Source organism: Zootermopsis nevadensis, unplaced genomic scaffold (genome assembly GCF_977971745.1).
Source record: "Zootermopsis nevadensis isolate Lab colony 2312 unplaced genomic scaffold, Znev_1.0 Znev_ptg000011l, whole genome shotgun sequence".
In the NCBI taxonomy this organism is placed as follows: Eukaryota; Metazoa; Arthropoda; class Insecta; order Blattodea; family Termopsidae; genus Zootermopsis; species Zootermopsis nevadensis.
In genome coordinates this window covers 16,944,492-16,967,055 of record NW_028259143.1, presented here as the reverse complement: position 1 = coordinate 16,967,055, position 22,564 = coordinate 16,944,492, and the positions used below count along the sequence as shown (strand labels likewise).

The 22,564-nt window shown below is 38.9% G+C and overlaps 2 protein-coding genes across 4 annotated transcripts in view; one reads left to right on the top strand and one right to left on the bottom strand.

Moving 5' to 3' along the window:
- LOC110828815 (AP-4 complex subunit beta-1) overlaps positions 1-22,564 on the bottom strand; it is a 134,343-nt gene that overhangs the window by 17,443 nt on the left and 94,336 nt on the right. The gene's annotated exons all lie outside the window — the stretch shown is intronic.
- The window catches only part of LOC110828814 (uncharacterized), a 33,509-nt gene continuing 14,309 nt past the window's right edge, over positions 3,365-22,564 (top strand). The window contains exons 1-2 of the mRNA XM_022061856.2: positions 3,365-3,688; positions 18,570-19,073. Coding sequence (XP_021917548.2) covers positions 3,662-3,688; positions 18,570-19,073 — 531 coding nt within the window. The 5' untranslated portion in view covers positions 3,365-3,661. The remainder of the gene's footprint in view (positions 3,689-18,569; positions 19,074-22,564) is intronic.

The window sequence follows — 22,564 nt, the reverse complement described above, 5'->3', positions numbered from 1 at the left end:
CTCGAAGCAGATCCATCTAACGGGCCCCTGACTTTAACTGACAGTCCAGTTACAAACACACAGCAAAGAACATGGTGACTTCTTATATTTTGCATAGGAGGTTAAATGTAACCATCTGTAAATGAAATGTCAGGTGCAAAGCAATGCTGAGAGATTTTGCTGTTTTTTTCAGAAACGTTCTCTGTCGGATTATCTACGTAAGTGAGTAATTCAACATTTCACTCCTCGGTTCAGTTTCTAGGAGCTTAAGAAGTTTCAGTCTCTCTAGAAACCTGGATGCACGAAGTGAATTTATTTTCTAGGAGCTTAAGAAGTTTCAGTCTCTCTAGAAACCTGGATGTACGAAGTGAATTTAGTTTCTAGGAGCTTAAGAAGTTTCAGTCTCTCTAGAAACCTGGATGTACGAAGTGAATTTAGTTTCTAGGAGCTTAAGAAGTTTCAGTCTCTCTAGAAACCTGGATGTACGAAGTGAATTTAGTTTCTAGGAGCTTAAGAAGTTTCAGTCTCTCTAGAAACCTGGATGTACGAAGTGAATTTAGTTTCTAGGAGCTTAAGAAGTTTCAGTCTCTCTAGAAACCTGGATGTACGAAGTGAATTTAGTTTCTAGGAGCTTAAAAAGTTTCAGTCTCTCTAGAAACCTGGATGTACGAAGTGAATTTAGTTTCTAGGAGCTTAAGAAGTTTCAGTCTCTCTAGAAACCTGGATGTACGAAGTGAATTTATTTTCTAGGAGCTTAAGAAGTTTCAGTCTCTCTAGAAACCTGGATGCACGAAGTGAATTTATTTTCTAGGAGCTTAAGAAGTTTCAGTCTCTCTAGAAACCTGGATGCACGAAGTGAATTTAGTTTCTAGGAGCTTAAGAAGTTTCAGTCTCTCTAGAAACCTGGATGCACGAAGTGAATTTAGTTTCTAGGAGCTTAAGAAGTTTCAGTCTCTCTAGAAACCTGGATGCACGAAGTGAATTTATTAATGTGCGTCCTCACTAAATAATTTCGAGCTAATTAAATGTTGATACACTGGCGATAGGACAAAGTTTCTAACACACACAGAGACTAAATATGACCAGAAAGTATTTCAAACAAAATACCAAACAATTAAAAATGTCCGGAAGTAGACGATTTAGTGCACAAGAAATCAGTTAAATTGGTTACGACGTCATGACCAGAATTTTGCTTGGGATTTTGAAGTTCATTCCAAATCATAATGTGACCGTGGCCCAACATAACACCGAGCCTGGATCCCCGTTACAAATAAACGGGTTGAAGGGAGCGGAAACCCTCGAAACGATACGGAGAGACAAGAATGTCTGTCCTTCCTTGAACTTACTAGGGCGTGGGGACTGAAGCTTGAGCCAGTGTTGCTCGTGTTTCACAATTCTTTGCTTCACAAAGTACAGTACAGTTCAAAATACAGCGTAATAAACTTCCACCTCAAACTGTGACGTAGCCCATGCTCGGAATTATCTGCGTCTACTGTAACAAACTGGGAAATCACACTTTCAGGTAAAGGCGGCCTAAAAGTATTCAATATCGTTTTTCATTGATATAGTACGAAAGCTGCTTTATTTTTAGGGTGTATGTTGGGAAAGGCAAAGCTGTCCCGCTATACGCCATGTAGGCGCTTGGGGGGAGAGAAATACAACTCCTACTCATTCTTACCCCCGGTACTCATTGGATAGGAGGCTGGGTGGGCCCCAGACCCGGTCTGGACGCAGAGGCTAGAGGAAAAATCCTCGACCCCTGTCGGGAATCGAACCCCGGTTGTCTAGTCCGTCGTCAGGGGTTTAAACTGTGAAAAATATTAAAGTAGATAATCTCCGAAACAGAATTCAATTAACTCAGATGTGCCTAGAGGGCTTACAAGAAACCTATTACTTTGTATGACACGTGTTCATATTTTTAGAATAATCTGTATTTCTTTTAATCATTATAAAACATTTTACGGACGAATTGTTTAAGTGGTATATGGGCTGGAAATTATTGTTCGTGGTGAGTGTTCCCCGTTTTTCGAAACTGTTAACCTCAATGATATATGAAGTTGTTTCCTACGGAGTTCGAAAATGCCCATATGCAATTTATAACAACGAGGGTAATTGATAGCCACATGCAAGATGCAAGTTGAGATAACGGAACTGTTCAAGATCTTCGTACAATTTGATATAAGCTGTTTATAAGAAGATAAGTAACAATTCAATCTTGTCCGTCTAATCACAATAAATTCTTATTAAATATTAAAATATTATAATAATTAACATTTAAAATATTTAAAATATTAAATGATGTTCTTTATCGAAATATTCGATTTACATTAGACCATCATTTTTCATGTTTCACGACATGTTTCAGTTCCTAAAATAACCATCCTCAGGTGTATTATATAAAGATTCAAATCAATAATAACTTAAATACAATTTCTTAAATACAATTTATGTTATTTATTTAAGTTATTATTGATTTGAATCTTTATATAATACACCTGAGGATGGTTCTTTTAGAAACTGAAACATGTCGTGAAACATGAAAAATGATGGTCTAATGTAAATTGAATATTTCGATAAAGAACATCATTTAATATTTTAAATATTTCAAATGTTAATTATTGTAATATTTTAATATTTAATAAGACTTTATTGTGATTAGACGGACAAGATTTAATATATATTTATTATATCACAATATGACGCAACTTTACCATCTCAAAAATAACTTTATTAAACCTCTCGACAAGATATGTAAGTCGCGGTTAGATATGACTTATTCAGCAATGTAATTGTCGCGATTTTAAGGTTAGATTATCGGAACCGAGAGCCCACAAGTCTCCTCATAAAAAACAAACAAACATCGCAGTCGAAACAAAACAGGTGTGTGGAAGTGGTCTTACTGCTACTGTTAAACCTCTGGAGGGGTGTACTACCGGCTGCATCGAGGAGCTGTAAGGCAACAAATATAAAACCGTTGCCTGCTCTCATTTAACTAGGAACAGAACAAAAGAAGATCGACAGAAAACTAAGTAGAATGCCGGTCACTGACAATTCCATACATTCCGGAAGCTGGGCTTTTCTCTCATGAGATTAGCCCGATTTGTCACTGAGTCTTCAAGTTGTGATGAATTATGATAAAAACACGTCAACATCTTGCTTTCAAGACACACGCACCTACCATTTGCGTGACCTCCATTCAAAAACAAAACATTAAAAAACGTTGTACCGTTAGAAAACAACTGACGACAGGTGTTGTTTGTAGAGCCACCTAGTGGTAGGTTCCTTAAACAATGTTGCCAGATTAACCCACGTCTGAATCATGTCACTGTAACAGTTAACGGGCTTCTTAGTTTGGCAACACTGATAGGATTTTCTCAATATTGGCCAAGGCGTACGAACGTAATGTTAAGTTCAAGGTCTCAGTATCTGTTAAAGTCTTTCAGATGTAGTCGGAAACGTGGTTACCTATGAATGCGGACTTTTTAAATAAGAGGGAAGAATGTTGTTTCGTAGGATGTTGGGTAACAAAGTGGAAAGTGTATTGTGTGAGTATATTGGACATGTGATAGTGATTTGCTCGGGTTGAATGAACTTGGCAGTTCTAGGATTATAGAATGATTAACACGAAGGCATTTTGAGAGAGAGAAAAAGGGACTAGTGGATTTTTCAAGTGAAAATAAAAATGAAGAAAACTACGAAGTATATTTTGGTGAGTACTAAATTTACTTTGATATCACTGACTAACTGAACTTTGTGCAAAGTACAGATGTTGTATTTTCCTTGAGGCAGGGACTTAATTTTTAAATACTATTTAGATGTACTTCGTCTTCAGAGAATTAAAGAAGAATTAACATAAGACTGATTTAAGTCACACATAAATAACATGATTTAATTCAGTTGCTGTTGAGAAGCTTTTATATAAGTCTGAAATTTATTTTTGTTAACTGAGATACTAGTACGTCATTAAAGTTATTGAACTTCACAAAATTTGGCGTCTACATATATTGATATTCAGCAGAAGAAGGGGTTGGCGAAACGTTAATCAGTTGTATTAGCTTCAACCAATAATTCTTAGAAAACTCTAAAAGAATTTAACCTCAAAATATTTAGGTCGAAGTTGTCAGTGTCACACTTCTCCGTAGCAGCGCTGTGTGTACTTGTAGGTTGATAGAAACGTTTAAAATAAACATTCTGTCTCCATCCTCAAGGGTTAATTTGTATTCGTAACATTTGTACATACAAGGCGTTATCACGCAAGGAACCCACGGAATTATCAACCACATGAAAATTTACGTCTGATTACAACTGAAATTAGATTAGAGTTCACAAAATACGTTCGTTTATAAATGGTTCAATTGAAAAGTAATGCATACGAAATCACACTCTCTTATCCTAACACACGCATTAGTCTGATGATGTTTGTGTGCGTGTTACTGAGGAATGTCGACTATGGAAATTGTGACAAATACAAGGTACATGGTTGGTGACAAATACCCCACCTCAGTAATTTGGATTTCGAAAATTTATGTCAGTGTTTAAGTTTCCGGCAGATTAAATGCTACTCGTCTCTCAGTCACAAAAGAACTGTCATTAATAAATAGAAGATTAGTAGCAAACGTTTACTTTTAAAACAAAGCAACGCTTAACATTTAACGTCATTTGTTTAACTAACTATGCCCTTAGAAGGTAATAATCGCACATGCGGTCAGAAAATTTCATCCATTCACGTTTTCTGACTAAAATTATTAATAAATTTCTCACTAATCTCATCGCTGCTAATCAATTTATGTTTTCTTAATGTCAAGCGTCAACCCATCCTTATTCTACGTTACAACTTGGTGAAATTTCAAGTTCTCACTGAATTTGAGGTTATTGTGTAGTCTGGTAGAAGTTTAGAGGATTATCGCCCTGTTGATGGAGGCAGTTAGCATCTCTGAAACATCTTTAAACTCAAATCTAAAACTTCTTGACGATGAGTCATTCGAATAAAAATTTCCTTGGATATTATCCATCGTCTAGTAAAATATAAAATGTAAAACGACGTTTCGGAGATGGGACTCTATCCGGAGATAGGGATTAGCTCTATCTAGTGAGCCCAACTGTGTAGGAACATGAAGACGGAGTTAGAGTCCCATCTCCGAAACGTCGTTTTACGTTTTATATTTAATAGACGATGGAAGGTCCGGAGATAGGGATTAGCTCTATCTAGTGAGCCCAACTGTGTAGGAACATGAAGACGGAGATAGAGTCCCATCTCCGAAACGTCGTTATACGTTTTATATTTACTAGACGATGGAAGGTCCGGAGATAGGGATTAGCTCTATCGAGTGGGCCCAACTGTGTAGGAACCTGAAGACGGAGATAGAGTCCCATCTACGAAACGTCGTTTTACGTTTTATATTTACTAGACGATGGAAGGTACGGAGATAGGGATTAGCTCTATCGAGTGGGCCCAACTGTGTAGGAACCTGAAGACGGATATACAGTCCCATCTCCGAAACGTCGTTTTACGTTTTATATTTACTAGACGATGGAAGGTACGGAGATAGGGATTAGCTCTATCGAGTGGGCCCAACTGTGTAGGAACCTGAAGACGGAGATACAGTCCCATCTCCGAAACGTCGTTTTACGTTTTATATTTACTAGACGATGGAAGGTACGGAGATAGGGATTAGCTCTATCGAGTGGGCCCAACTGTGTAGGAACCTGAAGACGGAGATACAGTCCCATCTCCGAAACGTCGTTTTACGTTTTATATTTACTAGACGATGGAAGGTCCGGAGATAGGGATTAGCTCTATCGAGTGGGCCCAACTGTGTAGGAACCTGAAGACGGAGATAGAGTCCCATCTCCGAAACGTCGTTTTACGTTTTATATTTACTAGACGATGGAAGGTCCGGAGATAGGGATTAGCTCTATCGAGTGGGCCCAACTGTGTAGGAACCTGAAGACGGAGATACAGTCCCATCTCCGAAACGTCGTTTTACGTTTTATATTTACTAGACGATGGAAGGTCCGGAGATAGGGATTAGCTCTATCGAGTGGGCCCAACTGTGTAGGAACCTGAAGACGGAGATAGAGTCCCATCTCCGAAACGTCGTTTTACGTTTTATATTTACTAGACGATGGAAGGTCCGGAGATAGGGATTAGCTCTATCGAGTGGGCCCAACTGTGTAGGAACCTGAAGACGGAGATACAGTCCCATCTCCGAAACGTCGTTTTACGTTTTATATTTACTAGACGATGGAAGGTCCGGAGATAGGGATTAGCTCTATCGAGTGGGCCCAACTGTGTAGGAACCTGAAGACGGAGATACAGTCCCATCTCCGAAACGTCGTTTTACGTTTTATATTTACTAGACGATGGAAGGTCCGGAGATAGGGATTAGCTCTATCGAGTGGGCCCAACTGTGTAGGAACCTGAAGACGGAGATACAGTCCCATCTCCGAAACGTCGTTTTACGTTTTATATTTACTAGACGATGGAAGGTCCGGAGATAGGGATTAGCTCTATCGAGTGGGCCCAACTGTGTAGGAACCTGAAGACGGAGATAGAGTCCCATCTCCGAAACGTCGTTTTACGTTTTATATTTACTAGACGATGGAAGGTCCGGAGATAGGGATTAGCTCTATCGAGTGGGCCCAACTGTGTAGGAACCTGAAGACGGAGATACAGTCCCATCTCCGAAACGTCGTTTTACGTTTTATATTTACTAGACGATGGAAGGTCCGGAGATAGGGATTAGCTCTATCGAGTGGGCCCAACTGTGTAGGAACCTGAAGACGGAGATACAGTCCCATCTCCGAAACGTCGTTTTACGTTTTATATTTACTAGACGATGGATAATATCCAAGGAAATTTTTATTCGAATGGTTGTTAAACTCGTTCCAGATTACACGACGAAACATCCCAGAAAACATTCATCTTCACATTACAGCGTGTCTGAAATTGTTGGCTGAGATCGATTGTGGTCTTTTGGGTTGTGAGACTGCGAAGTCTTGTGAAGTTTCGTCGGACCACCCACAAGACGGAGGCGATGGGTTCCTCCGTGTCCCTAGTAACCACGTACAAGATTCAATGGTGTCCCTACGCAGACGTGTTTTTCCTACTTATATTTTATTATTGTTTATTTCTTGGTTTGATAACGTAGCAACTGCTAAGGTTGCAATGCCAGAAGGATGGTTATGAATTCTGAACTGGAAACACCCGGCGTTTGCTAAGGTGGATATAGGAAAATCACGAATATGAGTTTAGTTAACCCGCGTATTAGTCACTTTTAAATTCAGAACCCACATGCAGAATTAGAAGTACGATTTCCAACTCTGCGGTCATAAACTACACACACGAGCATGCTGGCCTACATTTAACACCAGCATATTTAAAATTGGGTCAGATTATAAACACACGTAAACAGATACGGCAAGGGTCTCTCGGCTTTCAACGGAGATTTTTAGCTTCGTGGGTTACGTAGCGTTGAATGTTAAGTGAGAATTGAATAACAAATTGGGTAATTTTGTGGGTGCGTCCGTGGTCTGTCTGTCGTCTGCCTAGACAGGCTGAAGGAAACATGGCGCTGAGTCGAGATCCAAGCACGTGGTCTCCCAAATATGAAGTGGGAGTTGAAATCACTACACCGTTACTTTCGATGGCTTCTGGGGCGTCCTAGTTCAAATCCCGATGCATGATTTTCTGTAAGATTTGAGGTTTTCACAGCGGGGAGTATGAAGATTTCTGTCTTCTGGGTTGTTGCGCTGTGTAGTCTGGTCGATGTTAACCAACGTTTCGGAGGTCATACTGCCTCCGTCGTCAGAGTATGAACATTTCCGTCTTCTGGGTTGTTGCGCTGTGTAGTCTGGTCGATGTTAACCAACGTTTCAGAGATCATACTGCCTCCGTCATCAGAGTATGAAGATTTCTGTCTTCTGGGTTGTTGCGCTGTGTAGTCTGGTCGATGTTAACCAACGTTTCAGAGGTCATACTGCCTCCGTCGTCAGAGTATGAACATTTCCGTCTTCTGGGTTGTTGCGCTGTGTAGTCTGGTCGATGTTAACCAACGTTTCAGAGGTCATACTGCCTCCATCATCAGAGTATGAAGATTTCTGTCTTCTGGGTTGTTGCGCTGTGTAGTCTGGTCGATGTTAACCAACGTTTCAGAGGTCATACTGCCTCCATCATCAGAGTATGAAGATTTCTGTCTTCTGGGTTGTTGCGCTGTGTAGTCTGGTCGATGTTAACCAACGTTTCAGAGATCATACTGCCTCCGTCATCAGAGTATGAAGATTTCTGTCTTCTGGGTTGTTGCGCTGTGTAGTCTGGTCGATGTTAACCAACGTTTCAGAGGTCATACTGCCTCCGTCATCAGAGTATGAAGATTTCTGTCTTCTGGGTTGTTGCGCTGTGTAGTCTGGTCGATGTTAACCAACGTTTCAGAGATCATACTGCCTCCGTCATCAGAGTATGAAGATTTCTGTCTTCTGGGTTGTTGCGCTGTGTAGTCTGGTCGATGTTAACCAACGTTTCAGAGGTCATACTGCCTCCGTCATCAGAGTATGAAGATTTCTGTCTTCTGGGTTGTTGCGCTGTGTAGTCTGGTCGATGTTAACCAACGTTTCAGAGGTCATACTGCCTCCATCATCAGAGTATGAAGATTTCTGTCTTCTGGGTTGTTGCGCTGTGTAGTCTGGTCGATGTTAACCAACGTTTCAGAGATCATACTGCCTCCGTCATCAGAGTATGAAGATTTCTGTCTTCTGGGTTGTTGCGCTGTGTAGTCTGGTCGATGTTAACCAACGTTTCAGAGATCATACTGCCTCCGTCATCAGAGTATGAAGATTTCTGTCTTCTGGGTTGTTGCGCTGTGTAGTCTGGTCGATGTTAACCAACGTTTCGGAGGTCATACTGCCTCCGTCGTCAGAGTATGAACATTTCCGTCTTCTGGGTTGTTGCGCTGTGTAGTCTGGTCGATGTTAACCAACGTTTCAGAGATCATACTGCCTCCGTCATCAGAGTATGAAGATTTCTGTCTTCTGGGTTGTTGCGCTGTGTAGTCTGGTCGATGTTAACCAACGTTTCAGAGGTCATACTGCCTCCGTCGTCAGAGTATGAACATTTCCGTCTTCTGGGTTGTTGCGCTGTGTAGTCTGGTCGATGTTAACCAACGTTTCAGAGGTCATACTGCCTCCATCATCAGAGTATGAAGATTTCTGTCTTCTGGGTTGTTGCGCTGTGTAGTCTGGTCGATGTTAACCAACGTTTCAGAGGTCATACTGCCTCCGTCATCAAAGTATGAAGATTTCTGTCTTCTGGGTTGTTGCGCTGTGTAGTCTGGTCGATGTTAACCAACGTTTCAGAGATCATACTGCCTCCGTCATCAGAGTATGAAGATTTCTGTCTTCTGGGTTGTTGCGCTGTGTAGTCTGGTCGATGTTAACCAACGTTTCAGAGGTCATACTGCCTCCATCATCAGAGTATGAAGATTTCTGTCTTCTGGGTTGTTGCGCTGTGTAGTCTGGTCGATGTTAACCAACGTTTCAGAGGTCATACTGCCTCCGTCATCAGAGTATGAATATTTCTGTCTTCTGGGTTGTTGCGCTGTGTAGTCTGGTCGATGTTTACCAACGTTTCAGAGGTCATACTGCCTCCGTCATCAGAGTATGAAGATTTCTGTCTTCTGGGTTGTTGCGCTGTGTAGTCTGGTAGATGTTAACCAACGTTTCAGAGGTCATACTGCCTCCGTCATCAGAGTATGAAGATTTCTGTCTTCTGGGTTGTTGCGCTGTGTAGTCTGGTCGATGTTAACCAACGTTTCAGAGGTCATACTGCCTCCATCATCAGAGTATGAAGATTTCTGTCTTCTGGGTTGTTGCGCTGTGTAGTCTGGTCGATGTTAACCAACGTTTCAGAGGTCATACTGCCTCCATCATCAGAGTATGAAGATTTCTGTCTTCTGGGTTGTTGCGCTGTGTAGTCTGGTAGATGTTAACCAACGTTTCAGAGGTCATACTGCCTCCGTCATCAGAGTATGAAGATTTCTGTCTTCTGGGTTGTTGCGCCGTGTAGTCTGGACGATGTTTACCAACGTTTCAGAGGTCATACTGCCTCCATCATCAGGGCGATGAGTATGAAGATTTCTGTCTTCTGGGTTGTTGCGCTGTGTAGTCTGGTCGAAGTTAACCAACGTTTCAGAGGTCATACTGCCTCCGTCATCAGAGTATGAAGATTTCTATCTCCTGGGTTGTTGCGCTGTGTAGTCTGGTCGATGTTAACCAACGTTTCAGAGGTCATACTGCCTCCGTCATCAGGGCGCCCTGATGACGGAGGCAGTATGACCCTTGAAACGTTAATTAACATCAACGAGACTACACAGCGCAACAACCTAGAAGACAGAAATCTTCATTATATTCTGTCCTGACACGGAGAATTTCAGAAGTAAGATAGAATTCTGTGACTCGGTTGTCATGGTCTGTCAATTCAGAGCGTACGATTATCTTAATTGCCTTCTCCCGCTCTCACGTACGAAGAGACAGGATAAAACAACTTTCTGGTTTAAGATAGATTTCTGAGTTTATCGAGAGGAAGTGAATTCGAACACGAGAGTCGGTGAGGACTAATTTTGAACGGGGCGTGTCTACAGAGTGAAACGCAGTCTCGAGACTTACAGTGGAATCCTTTCGCCTCCAAGTTACACAGATGATGGCGTGGATGTCCTCATTTCCTTGATACTGTGTCAGAACGTTGGACGGGTAGAGGTAACCGGACTTGCTTCTCAAGTTCTACAAATGCTTTGCTTGGTAGGAAATTACAGACCGGCATTACTGTGAAGCTTTTAAGCGTGGTGACCGCTTTTCTCGTCCCAGAATGCGTACAAGCAGATGTGGCTGCTCCACGCGCGTTTTAATATTATCAAAAGTAGCAACGTTAGATTTTTCACTAGGAATTCTTAAGTTTTTCCTTGTCACTGTTTCCAGATCACTCTAAAAATACAGACTTACTCAAATTTGTAGTAGCCCATGGGCATATGTTTAAAATGCGATGTCACATACTTCATTTTCACTAAAGTATATTTACTATTAATTTAAGCCTGAAACAGGGCAATGAAAACATATTTGATTTTCATATTCATTAAATATTTTATTTATTTTTCATTACTGACTTAAATTTTATTTCGGATTTATCTTGTTATCGCTGCCCGCAGATCGTGCGTTGCTATCACTCAGTCACTGTTGGGCCCTTCCCATAAATACTGCCGAAACGGGGTGGTGCATGTCTTTTCGACGTTTCGCTACTATGCCACCCAAAATACTCGAAACCCGTCTAAGCTAATTTGTCTTAATAGTATTTGAGGTGAGTCTAAAGATGTCTGTTCTAGTCTGATGGAAGTTTACAGACGTTTCAGAGGTCATTCCTGTCTCCATCATCAGGGCGATGAGTTTGTCTTAAGCAAAATTAAAATACCTAACCTAACCTAACGTAACGAAACTCCTAAGAGAGACAGCAGTTTCTATTTTTACCTATGACAAGGTAGTTTATACGGATCCGGTAATGACTGACGAAATTTAAGAGAACAACTTAAGTTTTTTTTTAAAAAAAAATATGCAAGATTGGAATTATCGGGTGTCTTCTTTACGGATAAGATTTAGAACTCTTACACGTCTGAGGTAAAAATATTTTGGGCGGTGTGAGACAATACAAGGAAATGATATGATTTCTGTATAAATATTCGTTGTTAGTAATTGCGAAGTTTCCTCTGAAACAACTAGCAATTCTAAGCCCCTATAAGTCTGCATGGTCTCACAACCCAGAATCCAAATTTCCACCGCAGTGGAAATTTCAAATCTCAAAGAAGCTGAACACAGATCACTAGAAGAGAAGCTAAGGTTCATTAACCTGTATGATAAGGAGGACATATTTTATTTTACAAAGAAATTAACATCATTTCAGACTAAAAAAAAAACGCTCGCCACATAATTATCTTTAAGAGACAAAATTATTTACTGTAACGTACTTACTCCTTTCACCAACAGTAAAAGAAAGTACAGACATGAAACTAGTTTTTCCGATATTAATAATTGTTAAATGACTGACCCTGAAGCCTCAGGAAAATCTTGTCTGCATCTCTACTGAGCAAAAGTTGAAACTAATAAAGCCGAATTTTGAAAAGACCTCACGACCAAATTATCTAAAAGTCCTACTTTTCTACAAAATTAACAGTCGAATAGCTTTCATGTGAAACGAGGAGACTCTTATAATTAATTATTACTAACACGCTAGAAGCTTCTACACGACTGATTTAAAAATTGAACTACATCTGAAACCTGTAAAACGTGTGAGAAAAATGCATTCAAAAAGCGCCAAAGGTTATTTAATTGCAAATAAGAGTGCATCTTCTTCATAATTATCAATTGATTTTCTCTATTTCCAAAAGTCTTCATAACTTCTTTTAAGAAAATACAATATTTTCGTAAAACAATATCAGTAAGTAAAACATAAATATTTGTCGAATGCGAAATAATAAGGTAAAAAAAACAAATTTTTATTTATTAATAACAATGCTCTTTAAATTTTTAATGTAGTATATATGTATGGTACCGCGTAACAGAAAGTCCATAGCTCAGGACCGCGTTCATGGGCTCAGTTTAAGTCTAAAATATCCAAAAAAGAAAAGGGGGCTCAAAACGAATTTTAAAAATTAAGGTTTCTCACCGAATTATTGTTAGAGTAATTTTTATTACATCAATTTAATTAAATTTAAATTCTATAAATTTATACATTACATTACTATTGCTTAAGGTGATTAAGTTCTCGAAATGACATCCCCGATTACCTCGTGTAACCTCAGAATATACGGTTTGTCTTTTTTTTTGTGTGAGCGGAAAAATCTCTCGTGGGGTTCAACAGTTCAGTCCTAGTACCCGACTTCAGTGCACAGAATAGGTCCTTCACACACCCGAAAACCGGATTTCATGAAGTTTGAGGTTTTCATGAGCTGAAGACGTCAAAATTGTCTTTTGGGCTGTAACGCCGAGGGGACGTTTCGGCACACAACGAAGTCCAAGAGGAACGTGGCACGTCTGTATTAGTCTCTGAAGATGAAAAAGTCACATGACATAATTTAACGTGCATCTGAATTTATGAGAAGCTCCTGATCAATAGTAATTGAACAGAAATGTAATAAAGTTTCAGTGGATCTATCAATAAATAATGTTTTTTCACACTGCCCCATAGTAAAAAAGACAGCCAAACAATTTTTAAGAAAGTCTTAAGCTGTCTTCGCGTATAAAAAATTAAAAAGAAAATCGAACAAAATTAAGTTTACAGGAAGGAAATTAAACTTTAGAGTGATATAATTGTAGCCGATGTTTTCATCGTGGCTAGTATCACGAGTTGTAATGAACTCTTCGCAAGTTTCTAATGAGCGACGTACAGAAATGTTCACTATTTGACAAGAGAGTTTCGACATAACAAAAGCCTAATTAAGTACACCGGGGCAAACCGTGAGTAAATAAAACTTTTCTAAAAATTAAAATAAAAAAGAATAAACTCGAGATATGGAGTTCGCACGACGGCGAAAGTTCAGTTTTACAGGTGGTTACCGACGTTTCGGAGAAATATGCTACCTTTATTTTCCTCCATCTTCTGCCCTGAGGATGGAGGTAGTATTTTTCGGAAACGTTGCTAACCACCTAAAGAATCAGATAAAATGTTCACACATGTAAAAACAACAAATATAATTACAATTTTACGTATTAAATACATTTGTACGATAGTTGTATAGGATACAGGGAAATATAAAAAAAAGTAAAGTAACGATACGGAAATGTCTCGCTGTATTTTGGGCTGTACCGCTGTGTAATCTGGAAGACATCTACCTTCGAACTCAACGCCACAATAACCTTAACTTTTACTTCACAATAAGAAATACTTCCAGAAATAACGCCCTCTTAATTTAATTCTCAATAAAATTTGCCATTGCGGTTTTAAAATATTTTAACATTATCACAAGTTTAGAGGACTTTTATCTGTGTTATCCTTTGGCCATAACTCGGCCAGTCATGCATTATCCAAACGTGACGTGGAAATGTATTTATATAATTTTCTCTGCATATATTTGTAGACCAATCTCTTTACTAGTACTGACAGTCTCTGTGTTATGTTATTTATTTTTCCCCTAATTAATTACAATTCACACTCTCGGACCAACAGATTATGTACCGCCTTACTAACAAGTGGTTGACGTTCCACGGCGTTCGCCGTGGTATTACATTTTTACCAAATACATTAAATTAATCAGTACAGAAATAAAATTCAATTCTCTTCATTTATAATTCCTCCCGATGCTGTGAATAAATAAATGCTGAATATCAAGATAAATCATTTCGATTGATCGACTTTTATTGGATTTAGATATAACAATTCATCTACAGGGCAAATTGGAATACTATTAAAAAGTATCGTTAATGATGGACTGGATTTAACTGACCTAGCTCGAGATAATTTTCAACAAAAGACGGGAGATTTCTTTTATTAACTGAGCGGTCATCTCGTCACGAACAGATGTCTGTAAAGCCATTAGTGGACTTTTGTAACATTGTATTGTGAATACGCGAAGATGTCAAACAGCTGACAGACTACGTAAGACCTAATTTGTTCTGAAGCATCCAAATGCTTCGAATTATACCTGAAATGTGATTAGCAAACTGCAAATATCCACAAGTAACCCGGCATGGTTTACAAATTTGTGTAACTGTGCCGTAATTTCAAAAGAAATTGAGAGTAATTCACGTAAATCTTAGAAGTTAATCAAAATACCATCAGTTATTGTGACTAATGTTTAGAATGAAGTGCCAGGTTCCAAATGACACAGTTACGTGAGCAGAATTCAACTCATCTGCAAAAGAATGCATGTTCTAGGCGACAGCTTCAGAACTTCTGGGATTATTATGACACAACAGAAATAAAAAGGGGGACAGAATACAACATGAAACCACAAGAAGACCGGAGTTAATCGGAAGACATGGTTTGTATTATCCGAGAACAATATATTTAAGCGACAAATGTGTTGTAACACTACAGTGCATTTCAGCGCCTGGCTTCCGGCTTCGGTGGATGAGAATTGGGTGACAGATTGGATTAAGGGTGACGCGTTCATAACGCTGAGTAGTGCAACTGTCGGACAAAATACTAAGACTAATGACACGTGACCTTCTCATTTAAATACAGCGAATGTGGAAAGTGAAAGCACGAGGAATCCAAATAATTATAGGAGCAAATGGAACTGTATCCAAGTCACTCAGAAAATATTTGGCTAAATCCCAGGCGATCACGACATCAGGGAACTTCATAAGACCGCCATTTTAGGATCTTCATACGTCATTCGAAAGACGCTGTCGTAAAATATATAGTCATTCCTCACAATAAAACTATATAATACATGTAACACGTATTAAAAATAAAATGTATTTCAGAAATACCTCAGAGGCTAGGTTTTTCTCAGGTTATATTATTTAGTGTTCTGTCTGAGGACAAGTCCGTATGAACAGGATCCTTCCATCCTTTTCTCGGACTGGGACCTGTTCATATACGTTCTTGGCAGATGATCCAGAAGTGGTTTGCCATTGCCTTCTTCTGTGTGTGAATGGAGTAATTGTTGGGATGCCACGGAGGAAAACTCCGTGTTGCCTAGACCACGGCCCTGCCCAACACAAGTTATAAATTCGGGCACCGCCGGGCATCGAACCCGAGACCCCAGGATTACAAGGCCAGCGTTCTAACCGCTAGACCACCTCATCTTATTATTATTTAGTGTTCTGTCTGACGACAGGTCCATATGAACAGGATCCTTCCATCCTTTTCTCGGACTGGGACCTGTTCATATACGTTCTTGGCAGATGATCCAGAAGTGGTTTGCCATTGCCTTCTTCTGTGTGTGAATGGAGTAATTGTTGGGATGCCACGGAGGAAAACTCCGTGTTGCCTAGACCACGGCCTTGCCCAACACAAGTTATAAATTGTGAATAAAAGTGGTGAATAGATGGAATAATAATAATAATAAAGTTATTCTTGTGCCTAATGAAAAAACCATAAATTAGCAGCATATCTACAGATGGCACTCAGGTGAATATTAATAATCTTTAACTAACTCCATGTAGTCCTTGAGAAAGTGACAGTGGCTCAGCTGGTAAAAACAAATTCCTTGAATCTTACGACACCCTAAGTTTTATGATTATTTTAATCGATTCCAATGTTATATTCCGAGTGGTTTATTCTCTGCTGTTTTAACGAGTACATTTTAATATTATCTTTTGTGTCTCACTTCCATTCCCCTGCCGTCTGTCCTCATTTATTCAACCACCTTAACAACATTTGGCGAATGTTACAAATTATGAAGTTTCTCATTGTGCTGTCTTCCCCAGTCTCATTCTGTTTATTATTTTAATTTCAAATATTCTTTCTTCTCAATGCCCTGCTCTCGAACTCTCACAATCTGTGTTCTCCTCTTAGCCTGGCAGAAAAACCAAGTTTCCCACCCACACGTGAGAGAGACATGCACAGGTTATGGGATAATATTAAAACTGGTCTCAGAGGAATACTGTGAGACGACGTGGCCTGGTTTCATCTGACTCGGGACAATGACCTTTGGCGGTTTCCTGTGAACTCCGTAATGAACCTTCGACTCACTTAAAACGTGAATAATTTGACTGACTAGCTTAGCTACCTTCAGCTTCTCAAGAAAGACTCTGCTCTATGGAATAATTGTTGGGGTGGTCACTTCGTGTGCTGTAACAGTGACGGATTCATTTAAGAGGTATTTATAAAATAATTTAACCTGGTCCCAAGGTAATGCTTAAATATGGGTCTCTCATGAGCTGTAATGTAAAGTGTGTTACCAGCCCAGGGTAGATTCCTCGCCGTCAGAGGTATCAACGAATGCGTAGTTCTGTCTTTCAAGCAAAGAATCCAGGATGACAGTAACTTTAGATTCCTTTCAGTTGTTTATTAAGTAATTTCTGTCCGGTGCGCTACGTTATATATGAACTTAAAAATTAAAACTAATATTAAGAATTTTAATATTTTCCGTCAAATCACAATCTTTAATAAGATAATAAAATATAAAATATTTAAAATATCATTTCACGTTCCGCATCGAATGATCGATTTACAAATTGGAACGTCTCTTACGATGCGGAACGTGAAATGATATTTTAAATATTTTATTATCTTATTAAAAATTGTGATTTGACGGAAAATATTAAAATATTAACCTAATTCACAATATGACGCAAATATACTACCTTATAATATTAAGAAGCTAATAATCTCAGGTCAGCTAATTGCTACAAACCTGATCTATCTGGTATTAAACATCAGGTTATATTGTATCAAATAACAAAATTATTGTGATGAGTTAGTACTGAAATGGAGGAATGTAAACTGACCTGGTTAAGATAATAAATACCTCACTATTTCCCTGTAATGTGTCTGAGGAAAACTACGAAAGGATTCCGCCATATTAGCCGAATTTAGACAGTGGTTCCCACCCAAACTTTACGAATACGTAACAACACTTTTTAACGCTACACTTAGAGACTTCAAACGAACTACCGTTACGTACTAATCCCACAAGTCTCTCTCTCTCTTACCGCATCGTGACTGTCTTGTTTTGTCTCGCAAAATGTGTTTGAGAATTCTTGTTCGTCATTCTTCGCAGAATATCTACCAATCTTCACATGTACAGTACACCAACAAAATGTTCTTTGTAACATAGACTGTTAATTTCGAACGTAATACTTCAGAAGATCTTTCCACCACTTACAATATCCGATAGAAATAAATTTAACTTAATTTAGTCCACGTTTTCCTGTCGGCATAAAACTATCTGTTCTTATATTTATTTTGTACAGTCTATACACAAACGTTTGAAGTTTATTGGTGTTGTAAAAATTATATAATATTAAAATATTTTATTGTGTAAAATATTATATTAGCGCTCTTAATCGTAAATACGATTTTACATTATATTTTTTGAGCGCTTTTATTAAAACGACATGTTTCGACGGGTAATACCGTAGTCTTCAGGTTTTTATCAATTTGGTATGTTCCTCGTTTACTATTTTTAATAGATATTTATACGATTATTTATCTATTTCCTATGTCAATTCATACTCATTCCAAGAAAATAATTAAACATTAATTCCACAGATAAATATAACGTCTGACTACAATAAACAACTTACCATAAAAATGGAAAGCTACAAACAGAACTACGGATCATTATAATACATTGCATCAAATATCTAATAGTTTTTAAAATATTTTAAATTGATAAAAACCTGAAGACGACGGTATTACCCGTCGAAACATGTCGTTTTAATAAAAGCGCTAAAAAAAATATAATGTAAAATCGTATTTACGATTAAGAGCGCTAATATAATATTTTACACAATAAAATGTTTTAATATTATATATTTTTTACAACACCAATAAACTTCAAACGTTTGTGTATAGACTGTACAAAATAAATATATTTAATCAAACACAAACATGACGCATATAAGATACAAATTGAATATCTGTTCTTATATATTTACAGGTTCTTCTCCTGTCATCCATCACAATCTCACACGCAGAATCCCATTTGGACGACTTAAGCCTAGACGAAGATTTTCCATTGGACGATGAAGACACAACCGGAAGTAGTCTCCACCCTTCAACGGATCTGAATCTTACAAACGATGACGTCAACGAAAGTGACGACAAATTCCCCTCGACTGCAATGAAGAAACAGTCTCTAATATATAGGGCCATGCTAGACGCTCTGAAACGTCCTGAGATGTCTCAACAACTGAGTCACGTGTTGCCTATCCTGAGGAGCATGTCGCCTCCACAACGCCTGACGCTGGCAGCCCTGCTGACGGCACAGGCGGTGTCATCGCCGACGTCAGCTTCACCTACTCTCGACGACGTCCTTGCCATGTTCGGCGTCGGTCCTCAGGACGGCGAGGAGCAACGTAAAAATATGACGTCAGCTTTACTCCTGCCTCTGTCTCTCGACATCGCAAATATGTTCCGGGGCGTCGCGGCGAAGACTCCGGATGTAAGTGGGACACAGTCGTTCTTAAGTCGCTTTACAGTAAATAAAGAATATGAAATGGTCGAAACAGAAAAGTTCTGCTATGAATATAAATAGAAGGGCTGAGAGAAGACATGACTTCTGACAAAATATGAACGAAAGAGTCAAAATCCTCGTAACCGGTTGAAGCCAAGAGTTTAATAAACGATTTTCATGGCAAATAAAGTTCGGCTTTAAAATATACTGTTCGCGCTTTCGAGTTGTTCATTCGCTGTCGCCTGCCTCGGCCCGTAGACACAGGTTATCCTGGCCGAGAGTTTTCGTAGTTTCATTAATCCCTTCAGGCAAACGCCGGGATGGAACCTTAAAATTGGCCACGGTCGCTTTCTTCAACATTACTTAATTATCCTCTCATTCTACATAAGAGTCACTGACAATCACAAATACATTAAATATATTTGAGGTTCTTGGAGAGATTATGACGCCTATGTTAGTATTCTGTGTTGCAACGTCGTGTAGACGTGTAGACACATACTAACGTTTCGCAGGAACATACTACCTCCATCTTCAGAGACGAAGTAATGCTGATGGGGATACTAACAGTTTGGAGATGGTCCGAGGGAACAGAAAAGTCCCTTATACAGAACAAGACAGGGATGATGTGGGGATGTTTCTGACAAATTTACCGCAGTTCCTTCCTTCTCGTAACTCTGTATAACAAACCACAACCTCACTTACGTCCTGAAGATGAAATCAATATGCTACTTCGAAACGTTCGTCCCTACCTAGAAGCCCACATGGTGTTACAACCCAGAAGATCAAAGGAATCATGTTTATCGAGCAACGTCCCTGTGGTAACTTACGTACGTGATAAATATGGCAGCCTTCTCTCCATTCAGTCATCATTTTCGGCTTAAGTGTGATGTAGCATTTGGCTGGAATCGGCGTGAACAGATCATTTTTACTTGAGATATAACATAATTAATTCCAAACGTAATTAAATCTCTTTCACAATGTCCTAGTGTCAACTCAACAAACTTTAGGATGTATGCAGTCTTATTCATTATAATTCTTTTAAAAAATATCTTGTCTCTAGCAATGAAGCCTTAGTAAAATGGGGTTCAAAATAACGTGTGCTCTCTTGAAAGGGAACTGAGTTCTGGTACAATAAATCCGCTTTCTTATATCCGCTGATTACGCCTGATACCAATGCGACTCGAGAGATCCGGAAAGTGAAAGATCTGTTACACGCATTTATCTCAATGGACTGACTGTCTACTTACAACAAATAGAAATTATTATCGTTTACAGACAGCAAATCGTACGTTCCGCTGTCCAAACCACGGGCAAAATGAACGCTTTGTTTCCTGATAAAATCATGGAGTTACTGGACCAGGCATTCCGACAGCTTCAGAGGAAACGTATCTGATCCACGAACAAGAGACTGCCGTTTCAAATCACCTCCGAAAGCCCGATTAATCCGAACCATGATCCAGCCCAGAAACTCTGATGATCGTTAAGCAAGCCTGTTATCAAATGAACTTTTCAAACGGCCCTAGCTTCAATTCCGCCAGCTATCACGTGGGAAAATAAAGATCACGTCAGTGACCCAATGATTTTTATACCACTGAGATAGTTTTTAAACGACCGCGGGCTAGATCCTTGTAGCTGCCACAAGAAACAAAAATAACTTAATAAATAAACATTAAAATATGTCTTCTAACAATCCTGTGTGTTAAACATGAGTGCTGTACATCTTGAAACTCGGGTAGAGACAATTTATCCTGGCTGCCATTTTCGTGGTTATTCTCAGACACTTCAGTCCCTTAAAACAGGCCATGTCCTTTCTAACTCATCATTAATCGAATATTCAGTCGAAGAATTGCATTTAAATATATATATTTATTATAACCCTAACGTCCCAAGTCAACATAAGTGAAATTCACAGAGCAAAATCTCCCTAAATCTACAGCCACGAACAGAGAAGGCAGATAGAGTGCCGAAGATTACGTACTGCTTAAAACGGGTTTAAAAATGACGGGGAGATGGAACATCGCTCTGGTTATCTGTCTTAAAAAAAGGCCGGTTCGCTTTCACCGGGGGTCTACGAAATGTGTGAAGGATCCGCCTCGGAATTTAAACTATGACAGAAAACCACAAGGGAAATCGACGACAAGAACAAAACAGATTACTATCTGGAATGCCTGCCAAAAATACTGGCTTTATAAAACCAAAAATTTCTGTACCATTTACAGGGTTTGTGGCGTAGGAAAAGAGTAAGAATTCTCTTTGTAATTCAAAAACTCTGTCTGAATCTCTAATTTCCAATGACAGATGTAATTTACAGAGCCTTGTAAACAAGGAATCTTTTGGTGGAAAGAATGACAAGCAAAGAGATTTCTATCTTCTGGGTTGTTGCGCCGTGTAGTCTGGCAGATGTCCACCAGAGGTCCCTGCTGCCTCCATTTAACCATTTAAAGTTAGCTGCGTACAATTCCACTTCTACCCCCGTGCTTAAATTGGTAACGATCGCTTCCTTTCAGATCCTTTCTAATTCATTATTCCACAGCCCTCTAAAGCCCAGCGGTAAATGAATGTCCAACCTGCTTCAAGCCAATAACTGTTCATTTTGTATTCATTAGTTACGTAAGAATCTATCTCTAAACAGCGACTATTCCTTTAAACAGCGTTAATCTTTACTGTGATGAAGTGTGTTTACTTTGCGGTACGGACTGAATTCTTAATCGCTATTTAGATGAGATTCTCTTACGTTATCCTTACCAGAAGGACGAGCGGGCATTGACTGGGAACCTTCTAACTATAAGATGCTCTTCTACCCCTCTCCATCAATTTTCTCATTGTTCCTACTCATCTGTTATCCTTCTTATCTCTCTATTTTTCGATTTTAAAGGGTTAAATAATATCATTGATTTTTATAGTATCAATTTTTGAGATTTGAAATTACAAATAAATAAAAATTTATCACAGCTCTGTGACACAGACGTACGTTACCGCCAGGGACTGGTCACTGAATACACTTCATTAACGCGTAATTTACATCTGTGACCTTGAAAATATTTAACAAAATTACAAATGTGCACAAGGAACACTGCGTTTATGTGAATGTGTCATGTCTCTGAATACAAACCTAAAGCCACAAGTTCATGACACTTATACCGTTATTGACTAAACTTCAATCAACGGGATATGGTTTAAACTCGGGTTAACTAACTTTAAAATTCAATAACTCTGAATTATTCTAACGTACAATAAATTATTTACCGTCTATACACAAACTTAAAAATGTTAAAATTACTTAAAATTATAACATTTTTTCATTAGATACTAGATCTTGTTACATTTTATATTGACGACATGTTTCGATGTGTATTACACCATCATCAGGTCTATCAATTTTAAAAGCTGTTTTAAAAACTATTGCACATCTTGCTTTGCGTATATTGATTTGTTTGGTTTTTAGGTCTCTTCCTTTAAATGTTGTGCGTGGATGTTTA